The sequence below is a fragment of the Cygnus atratus genome, chromosome 14 (genome assembly GCF_013377495.2).
Source record: "Cygnus atratus isolate AKBS03 ecotype Queensland, Australia chromosome 14, CAtr_DNAZoo_HiC_assembly, whole genome shotgun sequence".
NCBI lineage: Eukaryota > Metazoa > Chordata > Aves > Anseriformes > Anatidae > Cygnus > Cygnus atratus.
In genome coordinates, this window is record NC_066375.1 from 3,051,161 (window position 1) to 3,063,630 (window position 12,470).

The 12,470-nt window shown below is 48.8% G+C and overlaps 1 protein-coding gene across 2 annotated transcripts; it reads left to right on the forward strand.

Annotated features, from left to right (window-relative positions):
• Positions 1-1,994: 1,994 nt before the first annotated feature.
• Positions 1,995-9,352, forward strand: UBE2B (ubiquitin conjugating enzyme E2 B). Of its 2 annotated transcripts, XM_035560779.2 has the most exons (7): positions 1,995-2,151; positions 4,891-4,971; positions 5,732-5,757; positions 6,777-6,866; positions 7,172-7,246; positions 8,042-8,130; positions 8,782-9,352. In XM_035560779.2, the coding sequence occupies exons 1-7, from the start codon at positions 2,108-2,110 to the stop codon at positions 8,908-8,910; spliced, it is 534 nt and encodes a 177-aa protein (XP_035416672.1). In that variant the 5' UTR covers positions 1,995-2,107; the 3' UTR covers positions 8,911-9,352. The 2 variants fall into 2 exon arrangements, with proteins under 2 accessions (XP_035416672.1, XP_035416673.1); XM_035560780.2 differs by lacking the exon at positions 7,172-7,246 and having other exon boundaries at positions 1,998-2,151.
• The last annotated feature ends 3,118 nt before the right edge of the window (positions 9,353-12,470 follow it).

A 12,470-nucleotide genomic window follows, 5' to 3' on the forward strand; every position in this document is an offset into this window, starting at 1 on the left:
AAAAAGGAATCATGACGTTACCAGGAGCATGGACTGCTCTAACAAACAGGAAAGCAAGTAGCTCGCTTCATTCTTACTTCTCAAGCTTCTCATCTTATGAAGGGACAAAGTTATTTGAGAAATGCTCCAGTTTTACAAAATTTCTACACAAATATAATGTTTATTAAAGATTAAGATGGAATGGCTGTGCTGCAAAGTGCTGCCTTTCTATGTAATGTATTCCTTTATCAAATATCATTTCTGGGGAAAAACAGGAATCAAAAACACAACTAGAAAGAAATTTCTGATGAGAAAGTTTTTTTCACCTACATATTCCATGCAATCAACAGGACAGAAATTGCAGCTGGTTCTTCAGAGGGAAAAAAACTAAAGCTTTCAATTTCCTAATGAAGTTGCCAGCCACACCTGTTTAACTGCCAAGTTAGACTAAAAAGAAAACTTTAATTAGATAATGCCAACACCCGTGAGGCCATCCTGGTGGGTATGGCTTTGGCCAAGCCCACCGTGTGGACCAGGAGGAGGACAGATGATCAGTGCCCTCTGCTGTGAGCACTCAGCGTGCTCGGCTGCTCGTGCACTGCCAGCCCTGCTGCGGGTGAGCCTCCCGGCTGCTGTGGAAGGGCCTGGAGCTGGCCTGCAGCAGGCTTCTTCCAAAAATAATAATTTAAAAATGAATAAAGATGATGGGCTTGGTAAGGGCTTGGATGATGCCTGCATTCAAGGAAGCAGCAGAAGGGAAGCTTTAAGGAAGCTGCTGTGACCTCTTGTTTCTTTTGCCCTTCCCCAGTGGTATCAAAGGAGAAGAAATACTGTTGCTGTTGTGATTCTGCTGAAAAGGTTCTGGAGTCCGGTGGAAACTATGTAGGATTTCAGAATTAACTCTTCTGTTCCGTGCCTGTGAGGGGCATTTCCACGCAGCTGGTGGCTGCCCCCAGGAGAGGTGTGGAGGTGCTTTGGGGTGGGGGTGTTGGGGGTGACTCGAGCAGCCCTTTGGGTAGGGGATGTGCTCACTGCCAGGCCCGGGCAGCTGCGGCAGGGCGCATGTTAACAGCGGAATAATGAGTGATGTTGAACTGGTGTTAATTTTTTATACAGGTCCAAGCTTGCGCTTGGTTTTTACAGTCTACTTTCTCCCTTCTGAATTAGCTGGAGCTAAATATAAACTGCAAAAAGCTGGAGGACCAGCGGCGGAATGTAAAATTAAAGCACGTGTGTGGGGAGAAGGAGGAAACTCGGGACGAGAGGGCTGCGTGGTGGGAGCCGTTTCTCAGGAGCGCGGGGAGCCGCGTGCTAGTGGCCGGGGAAGGATTGCTCCTTGCTCCTAAGCCTCCTGAGAAAGCTTGCTGCCTTGCAGCGTCAGGCTTTGCGTGAGTTCTTATGTGTGTACCTCACTTCAAGCATGTTTTCACTGAAGTGGGAGAACGGGTTACAATTTTGGGTTGATGCCCTAAAAGGGTAGGCTCTTGCACTGCCAGGCCAGGTATGGGTGCCCAGGGCAGCCCCTTCCCAAAGGCACCCGGTGCCAGCGGGCTGCTGAAGCGCGGCTGTGGCACGAGCCGTGGTAAGAAGGCGATTTTGGCCTTTGGGCTGTACTAAGCCTGCGATCGGTGCTCTGTGAGAGCATGACAGCAGGACGAGGACATTTATTTGTGGTGCTTCGTTACGGGTCTTGTGGCGTTTTTGTGACCTCCCAAAACACGAGCCCAGAGCAGGGCGGCACACACAGAGAAAAATCCCGCTTCTGGGGCTGGCTCCCGAGCCTCCACGTGCGAACTGGGCCAGGGCCTCGAAGCGGCCAGCTGGAGCGATGGCGCTAAGCAAAAATGAGGGAAAAAAACCCAAAACCTGAGGTGAGGCCGGGCAGCCCCCCCCCCCCCCCAGCGGCAGCTCAGTGGGCCGTGCCGCGGGGCGCCCCACCCCCCCCCCCCGGCGGGCAGCATGGAACGGGCCGAGCGCTCCCCCCGCGTCCCTCCCTCCCTCCGCGTGACGTCACGGGCCCGGCGGCGCGGCCCGCCCCCCGCGGAGGGAGACGCCATTGCGGGTTGTTTGTGCGGGCGGCGGCGGGAGGCGGTGCTGCGGCCCGGGGGGACTGTGCTCCGCCGCCATCATGTCCACCCCGGCGCGGCGCCGGCTGATGCGCGACTTCAAGAGGTGAGGGGGGGGGCGGAGGAGGGGGGGGGGGGGGACGGGGTGTCCCCTCCTTTCGTCTCAGCCGCTGCCCCCTTGGGGTTGGGGGGCGCCGGGAGGTGGCTGGGGCCGAGGGGATTGGGGCGTCCCAGTTTCTGGGTCCCCCCCTCCCAAGTTCTGCCCCCACCCACCCAAAAAATTCTGCCCCCCCCCCCCCCCCCCCCCCCAGTTACGGCTCCTCTCTTCAAGTTCTGCCCCCCCCCCCCCCCCCCCCCCAGTTCTGGGCCCCCTCCCCTCAGGTTCTGGCCCCTCCCCCCAAGTTCTGCCCCCCCCCTCAGGTTTTGCCCCCCATTCCTCCCCCCCCCAGTTCTGGGTCCCCCCCCCCCAGTTCTGCCCACCCCCCCCCCTCATGTTCTGGGGTTTCCCCCTCAGGTTCTGGGTCCCCCCCTCAACTCCCCCCCCCCCCCCAAGTTCTGGGTGTCCCCCCCCCCCTCAAGCTTTGGGTCCCCCCCTCAAGTTCTGGGCCCCCCAAGCTTTGCCCCCCCCCCCCATTTCTGGGCCCGGAGACCACCCCAGAACCGGGGGGCGCGGGGCCCGGTGCCGCCCCAGCCCAGCCCAGGGCCCCCCCCCTTTGCCGGCAGCAGGGGTCCCTGTGCCACACACCCGGTGCCGAAGCAGTGGTTATTAGCTGGAGGCTGTTAAATGGTAACGGCTGCACCACAGGCTCGGGGATAACTCACTTCCCACGTCTGCCGTGTAAATACGGCCGTAACGCAGAGCGTGGAAAAAGTTGGTGTGTGGTTTGGGTTGGTTTTTTTTTGTTTTTTTTTTTGGTAAACCTGGCAGCGTGTCGTGCGATCGCTCCGGGCCGGAGCGGCTCCCAAGTTGCTGGAGGTGAGTCAGCTTTGATAGCGTCGCTTTTTTTAGCGGAGCTGTGTTACACCAGGACCTGAAAATACATCGGTAAACAGTTGACGTGTATTGTGTGGCGCCGAGCTGCGGGGCTGCCCGGAGCTGCAGTGCCAAAAGGCCTGATCAGCCCAGAAAGTTGGGATTCGTGAGGTGCAGGCCCTAATTCTCGGGTTTTGTTTGGGTGTTAGTGTTTGGTGGCTGGTGGTCCTTGATTCCCGTTCAAATCGCAACAGGATACTCGTTGCTTTCTAATGTTATTAGGCTGCACAAGTGACCAAAAATCAGTGATTCCTTCAGGGAGAAGGACTAGGTAGCGTTTCAAGACAGCAATCAGACTTTTTTATGGTTTTGTGATCTCAGAAGGGCTGACTTGATAATTTTGAAATTTAAGGTGGAGAAGACTAAAGCCGTGGAGGAGTTTAACCAAGTGAGCACAGTGGAACATGGACCACGTGCACATTTATTTATTGAATATTTGACCACTTTAATACCCAAAAACATACTCAGCTTTCTCATGTCAGTTCTTTACTTCTCTCCTTCCTACCCCTGAGTTATATTTTTGTTTAGCCTTATGTTACTCTTACCTCATACTAAAAAACAGACTGTGCGCCGTGAACTGTGATTCACTTTGTTAAATATAAACTCCTTTTGCATACTGCAATTGTCAAGAGTCGTGGAGGGCGAGCAGTCCAGCAGATCTTGTATCATCTGATTTGCCTAAACCATCAGAGAGAGAGGTTATTTTTTTAAATATATTTGCTACTAGAAAAGGGGCAACGAATACATTTCCCCTAACAATTTTAAAGGCTTCCTGGCCCTGTGCGGATCAATTTAGCCTCCAGTCTTTGCCACAACCCCTCGGGAGTCAGACCTTTTGGCAGTAGGGTGCAGACGAGCTTTTTGAATCGATCCGAAACCCGGAGCCATCCTTCGGCCCCGCTGGTCGGGCTGAGCGCTCCGGCATCGTCGCTGGCACGGGAGAGGTCCCGTTCGTGCTCCTGACCAAAATAGTAGGTGGTTTGTGCTGTGGGTATTGAGCTGTCTGAAGTGCGTGTGCTCACAGCAGGGATGTAAACACGGCTCGGAGGGGATCCGGCCTGCACGCTCAGCGTTACTCCAGAGGATGGGCAGCAGGAGGGCGTGTAGTTCATGGAGCTGTCAGTACGCAGTGCGCTTTTCCTAGGCCAAAGGTTAAGGAACTAAAAAGCTTTTAAACGCTTCCACTATTACCTTAGAGACAAAGGCTTACATTTGTTGAGCTGGTGACGGGGAACAGCGCGCAGGTTTCCCCCTTGCTCCCTCTTCCCTTTCGAAGCAGGCAGCTCGCCAGCCAAAGCGGGCTCACGCCAGATGCAGCCACGTCCTGCACAGATTTGGGGGTGCAGAAAAAGCTGAAGTGACGGCACTTTGCCCTTGGTTCCTGCCAGCGTGCCCTGTGAATGTCCCTGCGTGGTGTGCAGCCCTTGCTTCTGGCTGTAACTTGTAACTTCTGCATTGTGGCAGCCAGCAGCAGTCGCTCTTCCTGCTCTTTCATAATTTACCGTGTAGCACTATAAATCCCAGCTGCGGGGCTTTAAGTTACTTTGAGAGTAGATGCTCTTCTCCCTGAACACTCGATGTAGCCTGTTGGGCTGGCGCAGTGTGTTGGTGCGATACCTGAGGCACTGGTGGCGTGCATCACCTTGTGGTTGTGTGTTTGGATCGTTGCTGCTCTGCACGTAACGCTTTGGGTAATCGCTAATTTGGAACGAGAGAAGATTTCTAAAAAGCGGCTGTTATGATTCAATTATGCTCGCAGGTGGAGGTATTTCACTTACATAAGGCTTGTCTTTCTGTCTTTGTAATTCTTAGGTTGCAAGAAGACCCTCCTGTGGGTGTCAGTGGTGCACCGTCTGAGAATAATATAATGCAGTGGAATGCAGTTATATTTGGGTAAGAGCTTTTGGTCGCTACGAAGTCCTGCATCAAAAGGCTAATAAAACCTGTTCCTTGCGTTGTTTTTTGTTTGTTTTATAATGCTTTCTTTGTTTTGTGGATGTCCGCTCAGGAAATCTTAAAAATAAATAAATAAAAAATGACCAAGTGCGCTGTCACAGGGAAAATTTGTTTTCAGAGGGTAATAAAGAATGCCCAAGAAAGGCAATGAACAATTGTAATTCTTTCCTTTTATTGAATAATGTTTGCCTGTGTTTTAATGAATAGATTGTAGAGGAATTGGGTTATGAAAAAGTAGGCTTGCTCTTTAAAAGTACATAAGAGCACCACATGTTCTTGGCTATTAAATCCAGATGTATTAGCGGTGATGGGATTGATTCCCAGGAGAAGGAGGTACAGGTTCTATTTTATGTATGTATCTATTAGAGGTCCCCTTCTGGAGGGTATGTCTTATGTTCTTCCGTAAAAATGAAGTCAGCTTGCCAGCAATCTGCTCGTTAATTCAGCTCTAGCCTTACGCATGGCGTATGTATTGTTTGGGATGGTGATGCAGTGGGTATCTGGACTTGCAGATCGATGTGGGAAACTGCTAATTATGACAGAGTTCCCAGAAATTGCCTCTGGATAGTTCTCTAAATATTTACATGATTGCGTCCACTTCTGTCTTGAAGAGGATGAGGAAGAAGATATATATATTTATTGTGCGTGTTTAGAAGTAGTGATCATTATTAACCGGTTTATTTTTTAAACCTTTCAGGCCAGAAGGGACACCTTTTGAAGATGGTAAGCAGCTAACTTCTATTTCTTCCGTCATTCTTGTAAATATTGCCAGTGTTAACATCGTTCTGCTGTGAAAAACAATAGATGTTATACAAGTTGGAACAAGCCAAGCAAGGAAAAAGAGTAAAGGAGTAAGGTCTTGTTGGCCCTGGAAGTACCGTATTTTGCTGTGAGCGGTGTCCAGTCATAGCGGTTCGTTACACAGCCGTGAAGCAATGCTTACGTCGAGGCTTGTTTCGGCACACAACACTAAGTTTTTAGTGGGGGAGGTTGGCCTAATGCTGCCAGATGTTTTCACGTCTCTACAGCTAAGCTCAGCAAGATAGCTGAGCACGACGCTTTTCTGGTTTTGTCTTTGTAGCGTGTTTGATTCGTCTCTGCTCTTCTAACTAAGAGCAGGTGAAAAACCTTGAATTGCTCTGAATATAGAACTTGGGGCGGGGAGGGGGGGCTATCCGATCTGTGTGTAAACACGGAAGTTGCTGTGTAATGAGCCTCCCTTAAGCATAGGAGGAATAACGAGTGTAATAATCATAGTATTAGTGCAATAATCAGCAGCAGATGGGGTTTTCGCTGTGTTGGGCTGGAGGAGTTACAGTAAATTATTCACTGATCCATAATAAAGGTTTTCAGTGAATCAGTCAGGAGCCCCAACGGCTGAGATTGCTGATCATGAAATTCCAGTGTTTCTTTGCTGGCACCACGGTGCCTTCTTAATGAAACACCTTAAAGTCACCGTAGTCCGTAGAGCAGGCATATTTGGTCAGAGGAATGGGGAGGAGGGCAGTGGGATAATTGATGTTGGACCTAGCTGCTGCTGCAGTTATTGCTATTACCGAGTGGGAGTTCCATAGTTCCATTATCTCTTGAAATATCTGAAAAGAAACCAGACTCAATGTGGCTTGTTTGTATAATGGTGGGAAGAAACGTTGATTGTGGAGCATGTGAATTAACTTACATAGTATGTTCCTGGAGGATTTTTGTTTTTTTAATCACCTGATTGTGTTTGTTTGTTCGGACAGGTACTTTTAAACTAGTAATAGAATTTTCAGAAGAATATCCAAATAAACCTCCGACTGTTAGGTTTTTATCAAAAATGTTCCATCCAAATGGTGAGTAAATCAATTTTATTCAGCCATAACACCCATTAAATATCATGGTGCAGTCATGTATTCTGCAAAGCTCCAGGATGCTCAACAGCTCTCTCTCTCAATCCACTGCCACCTCCTAAGTAGATGTCTAAGGCAGTAGCTGCTTGATGAAAAAATTGAGAATTATGGTGCTGGTAGGAAGCAGCCATCCATCTTTTTCTAATCAATATATATCAACGTGTGCGAGCACTGTCAGCAGGAGCTGTGCTGAGGCTGGCATAAAGGGGGAGTCCTGCTGCAGATCCCTGCCCCCTTCCCTTTTACAGCGCTCCTGTCTGTGCAGACACGTCTCGAGTTGAAGCAGGGAACTGATCAAGCCCAACGTTACTCGTTTCTGTCAGGTGAGGTTTCAGCCAAGTCAGTGCCTTCATGGGCTTCCCCGTGCCAACCAGTGCCAGCACAGGAGGCAGGTGAGAGCACACGGTCGCAAGGGAGAGCAGAGGGGAAGGGACTGACCCTGCCTCAGTTGTGAGGGCAGCCTGAGAGAGAGTGCTGTGGTTCCTCCTCCAGCTTTTCACAGGTTTTATCCAGTTGTTGGACGCACAAAACAGGGTGTAGCAGTTGGCGTGACAAACCTCAGCTTCTTACAAGCTTCTGTGCTAAGACTCCCGATAGCTGTGCAGACAGAAGTAGAACTTTGGGCACGCTTTTCAGTATTTTCTGTTGTCTGCCTTAGCATCTCTCCTGCTGAGTGCAGAGCGTGTGAAAGCAGAGCACAGAGCCCCCCATTCAGCGCGTGGTGACTGCGAGAGCCTCGGCTGGTGCAGTGCATCCCGTGCCGGCAGCAAATGTCTCTGCTCGCTGGGAGGCATCACACCGGTCTGAATCTGGGCCGGTCACACGGGAGGAGCAAGAAGCTGGGTCTGGGTCTACCAATTCCTGTGTTAGTGCCGTCTTCTTTGGCCCTTCCTCCCTTTCCTCTGAAGTGTTTCGCTACTTCCAGTAATATGTCTCCTTCAAAACACAGGGTGTCAGGCCAGATGAGGGCGTCAGGCATAACTGCTATGCTCTGCCCTAACGCATTAATTTAAACACAGACTGAAGTTGTACAGTAATTAATTCCTTGGATGGTATTTAATGAAAGAATGTAAAATAAATTTGATCATTTCTAAGTGGTATCCATGTTGTATTCACAGTTTATGCGGATGGTAGCATATGTTTAGATATTCTTCAGAATCGATGGAGTCCAACATACGACGTTTCATCTATTTTAACTTCAATTCAGGTAAGTTTGCATCTCTTCAACAATTATGTTGTATTATGCAACTAAGCATGTATAAGTCTTAGTCCCTATTCCAGAACAGACAGCTCCGTGGTGTGGCTGGCGGGTGTCTGTATCAGGGAACGTCAAATACCTGCAGACTAAGCAGTAGCTTTTTAGGTCGAATAAAGACTAAGGTGCTGACCTAGGTAATTACCGATTTTTGACCTACAAAACTGCCAGTGGATATTTTTACAGGAAAAGTTACTGGTTTGGATTCATTTTTAACTGTTTTCAGTCAAGACAGGCAAGCAGTTGTAGTATTTAAGTAATGTTTGAAATAGTGTAACCTTTTCACAAAGCCTTGGCTTGTGACTTCCTCAAGGAGACAGTACTGCTGAAATCTACTGAATTTGGATTAAGTAAATATGGTGTGGCACAGTAAAAATACACATTTTCTTTTCTCCTGGGTGATTGGTTTTATTTTTTTACAGTGAGGTTTAGGAGCCCCTCTTTAGACCTGAATGACATTGGTGGTGTAATGGCCAAATAATCAATTGGCATCATGCTGCTAAAGATGGGATTTGCAGGTTATAAGTTGTTGGTTTGTTTTTTTTTTTTCCCTGTTCTAAAATGTGCTGGTTTGTCTCACTTCTTGTTCTCTCCTTCTTACAGTCTCTGCTTGATGAACCTAATCCAAACAGTCCGGCGAACAGCCAGGCAGCACAACTTTATCAGGAGAACAAACGTGAATACGAGAAAAGAGTTTCAGCTATTGTCGAACAAAGTTGGAATGACTCGTAACAGCTGCTTCGTTACTCTCCATCCTCATAATCATTATGTACAATTTAACTCTCAATAGAAAGGCTACCAGAAATTTCAAGTGCCACAGCTCTAAGAATTTGCATAAAAACTCATCTGCAAACAGAATTAAGCCCTCCAGTTTAGGAAACTTAAAAGCTTGTGTATCTTGATTAACGTACTTTTTATTGCATGGTATGAACTAAGTTATTGCTACATAAATTTGTAATATATCCTGTTTGTATTTTTTTTCCAAGTGTATAATGTTGGTGTGGAGTTTTCATGACAGAATATACACATTTTGTAAATCTGTACTTTTTCAAATATTGAATGCCTTATTTTTGAATTCTTTAGATTTTTAAATTGGAGAAAAAGCACTTAACAAAGTTTTTATATATAAATATTTCATGTAAAACTGTTAAATACATAACCTCAGTGCAAGACATCCTTCTCTCCTTCTGTATCTCTGTCAAAGGGCTAATTTTCAGTCCGTTTTCCCTTTTGCTACATACTGATTATGCCATGCACCTCACAAACAAAAGTTAATCCATGCTATCGTTGTCTTCGCTGTGGATACGTCCGCACCAAAGAGTGTTTGACTTGTTTCTGTGCGTCCTCAGTTGTATGAGGAAGAGTTTTGGAAGCTGCCACCTTAGAGTGGGCAAACAGATGTAACCCTAAACCAGCAACAGAGCTGCAACAGCCCCATCACAGGCTTCGATAATAAGGCAGCACCTTCTGTTTTTCAGGGAGATTCTATTTTACCAAGCTGTAAAGTATTCTCATCTAAATATGTCCTATATTCACATATTGATACTGCAATATAGTCCTGAGTATATTCTAATAATTAAACAGGTGTCCCATTAGTTTCGCATGGGATGGGGAAAAATGAATTACCAACAGCAGAGAACGTGACTGTAGATTTAATGGAGTTTTTCTTTGGAACCTGGCGTCACGTCTGTCTCACAGAGGTGCCAAATGTCCTGAAGTTGCCAATTTTAAAGAACTTCGGTTTTGTCTTTGTAAATGTTGATATGCTGATTTCTTCCTTGATTCTGTAAACCACGGCGGATGTTTATAGTACTGAATTAGGCCTTTTTATCCTTCCAGCAGCAAAATTGTAATCCCTTGTCATAATTCCAGCCGCCATTACCTACGTATTAAAACTCTCAAGTCCCGTACAAAAAAAATGCAGCTCAACGTTGCCTGAAAAGCAATGAAAGTTTATTTCAGCTGGAAGAGGAAATATTTATTATTTGCCATTGTCATTAGTGAAAGCTAATCCGTGTAAATGCAATGGAACAGGAATATCAATTTGTAGCTCACCTGCTCCTAAAGTTGTGTGATTTATGGGAGCAGCACTGTGCATTATAAACGCTGCACTTGGAATGCTCTTCAGACAGCTCCGTGTTGGGAGCTCGTGGAGCAAAACCATTGCACCGTAGAATCTAAGATGTTTTAGAAAATTGCAGTTAGTTGTAGAGGCTTAAAAGAATTAGTACTAAGTAATACTAAACTAAAATCTTGAAAAGTCACTTTAAGTAAGTGAATTTACGTTTAAAAGATCGTGAAGCTCCCTTTAATTGGTAACAGAGTCCCCAAAGGACCCAGTTTGCCTTTTCGCAGCAGCGCTTCCAAAGCAGTGGTACAGAACGCAAACCAGCATCAAGGCAAAGATGTTTACAAATCTAATACCTAAAAGATCACCGTTTCTAAGAATTAGTCAAAATTCTGACTATTTTTCTCACTTTAACCTCCCGCGTCACTATTTATTTTGTTCCTGTGATGAGTGTGGGAAGAGATTCGCCATCCACGAGAGCTCCCATCAGTTTGGTTGTTGCCGCTCAGCCTGGCCACAGACTGACGAAGCTCAGGACATTTGTTTTTTTCCGGGGGGGGCGGTATCCGAGATGGAACCGGGGGGGGGCGGAGGTTTAATCAGCGATCAGCGCCGCAACCGGCGGCAGCCCCGTGAGGTAACGGCACAGGCGCGTGCATCTGGGGGCCGAGGAGCCTTCTCTGTGAGGGGCGGCAGGGACTGAGCGACCGCAGAGCCCCCCGTGGGCGCTGTGGGGCGGGACCGAGCCCCCGCAGCTGCTCCCTGCGCGCAGACGGGGCGCAAAATTAACACAAACCCTAATTAAAGGCGCGGGCAGCGAGCCCCCGGCCCCGCGCCGCACCAGGCCGCCGCCGGCAGGAAGCGGCCCGCGCAGCCCCCGGAAGCGCTCCCCCGGCAGCTTCCGCGCTCCGCTCTGCCCCGCGCCTCGTCTGCCCTGGAGGAGCGGGGCGGGGCGGGGCCGCCCCCCCCCCCTCCCGTGTGATTTAGGAGTTAATTAGGCGGTGTAATTGTGGCACCGGGGGGTTGGGACAGCGGGGTCACCTCGGAAAGGTGCTCATGGCCGTGACCGTGGGGACACGGCTCCTCACGGGGCTTTGGCTCACTGGCAGCAAGCAGTTCACAAACACGTTTTCCCTGTGGGTTCCCAAAGAGTGACCTCAAGCCCCTCTGGAATCATGTTTAATTACCCGCCCGTTACCCGCCCTGGTGCCGCTGTGACACACACACACGTCCCTCACCATTTTTTGTAGGTGTACAGGCAGAGGCGAGGGGGTTTGGCTCTGGGCAGCCTCCTCCAGCAGTTGGCAACCCGGCAACCCTGCCCAGAGCAGGGGGTGAAACCAGGAAATCTTTAAGGCCTTTTTGCACCCAGGCCATCCCCTATTTCTGTGGTTTAGCTGCCCTGTGTGCTTGGGGGCGGCCCAGATGGGGGCATTGCCATAGCCAGGCTCAGAGCAGCGCTGCCTCCTGCGTGCCGGCACTGCTGCCGGTCACGGAGGTACCAAGCATCAGCTGCTAACACCGCTTCCTTCAGGTCTTGGTTCCCCGAAGATGTCTCATCCAAACCCAGTCCCAAGCCGCAGCGACGAGACTCGGATCTCCGCGAATGTGATTAACGCGCTCGTGCGCGCGGTCCCGTCGGGATTCCTCGCTGCCGGTGTGGGTAATTGCGGAGTCGAGGCCCTAGGCTGTGAGACGCGAAGGAATCACAGCTTGAGGTGGTGTGTCTGAAGCTTCTTTGTGGGAGGTTTCCTATTAATAGTCAATTAATTCAATGTGTCAAACAAACAGACCTCTAAATACTTAGAGATTAGGAGCTCCCTAATAAAAAAATTACAGGAAGAAAGGAAGATCGCCCGGTCGTTACACTGGCATTTAGATACTCAAAGTAAGTAGGTAGGAGAATATAGACAATAGCAAAACACTGTGTTTTGCATGTCAAGGTTCTGTGAGAGCTCTGTTGATGTATATCCAAATGCAGAGGAGAGGAAGAGCCTTATCATCTCGCCAGACTTCCCTACCTAGGGCTTTTATTTGAGGGTTTTACTGTTTGTGGAAACTGTCCCAGGCAAATACTGTGCCTTATTTGTTTAGAGTTGTTTTTTTGGAAGAGGAAAGATGTAATCAGCAGACAATCTGCTATAATGTGTGACTTGGCAAGGAGGCATTCTCCACCTCTCCTTTTGATGGTGCTCCACAGTGCAAAAAAGAATGAAAGGCTCGT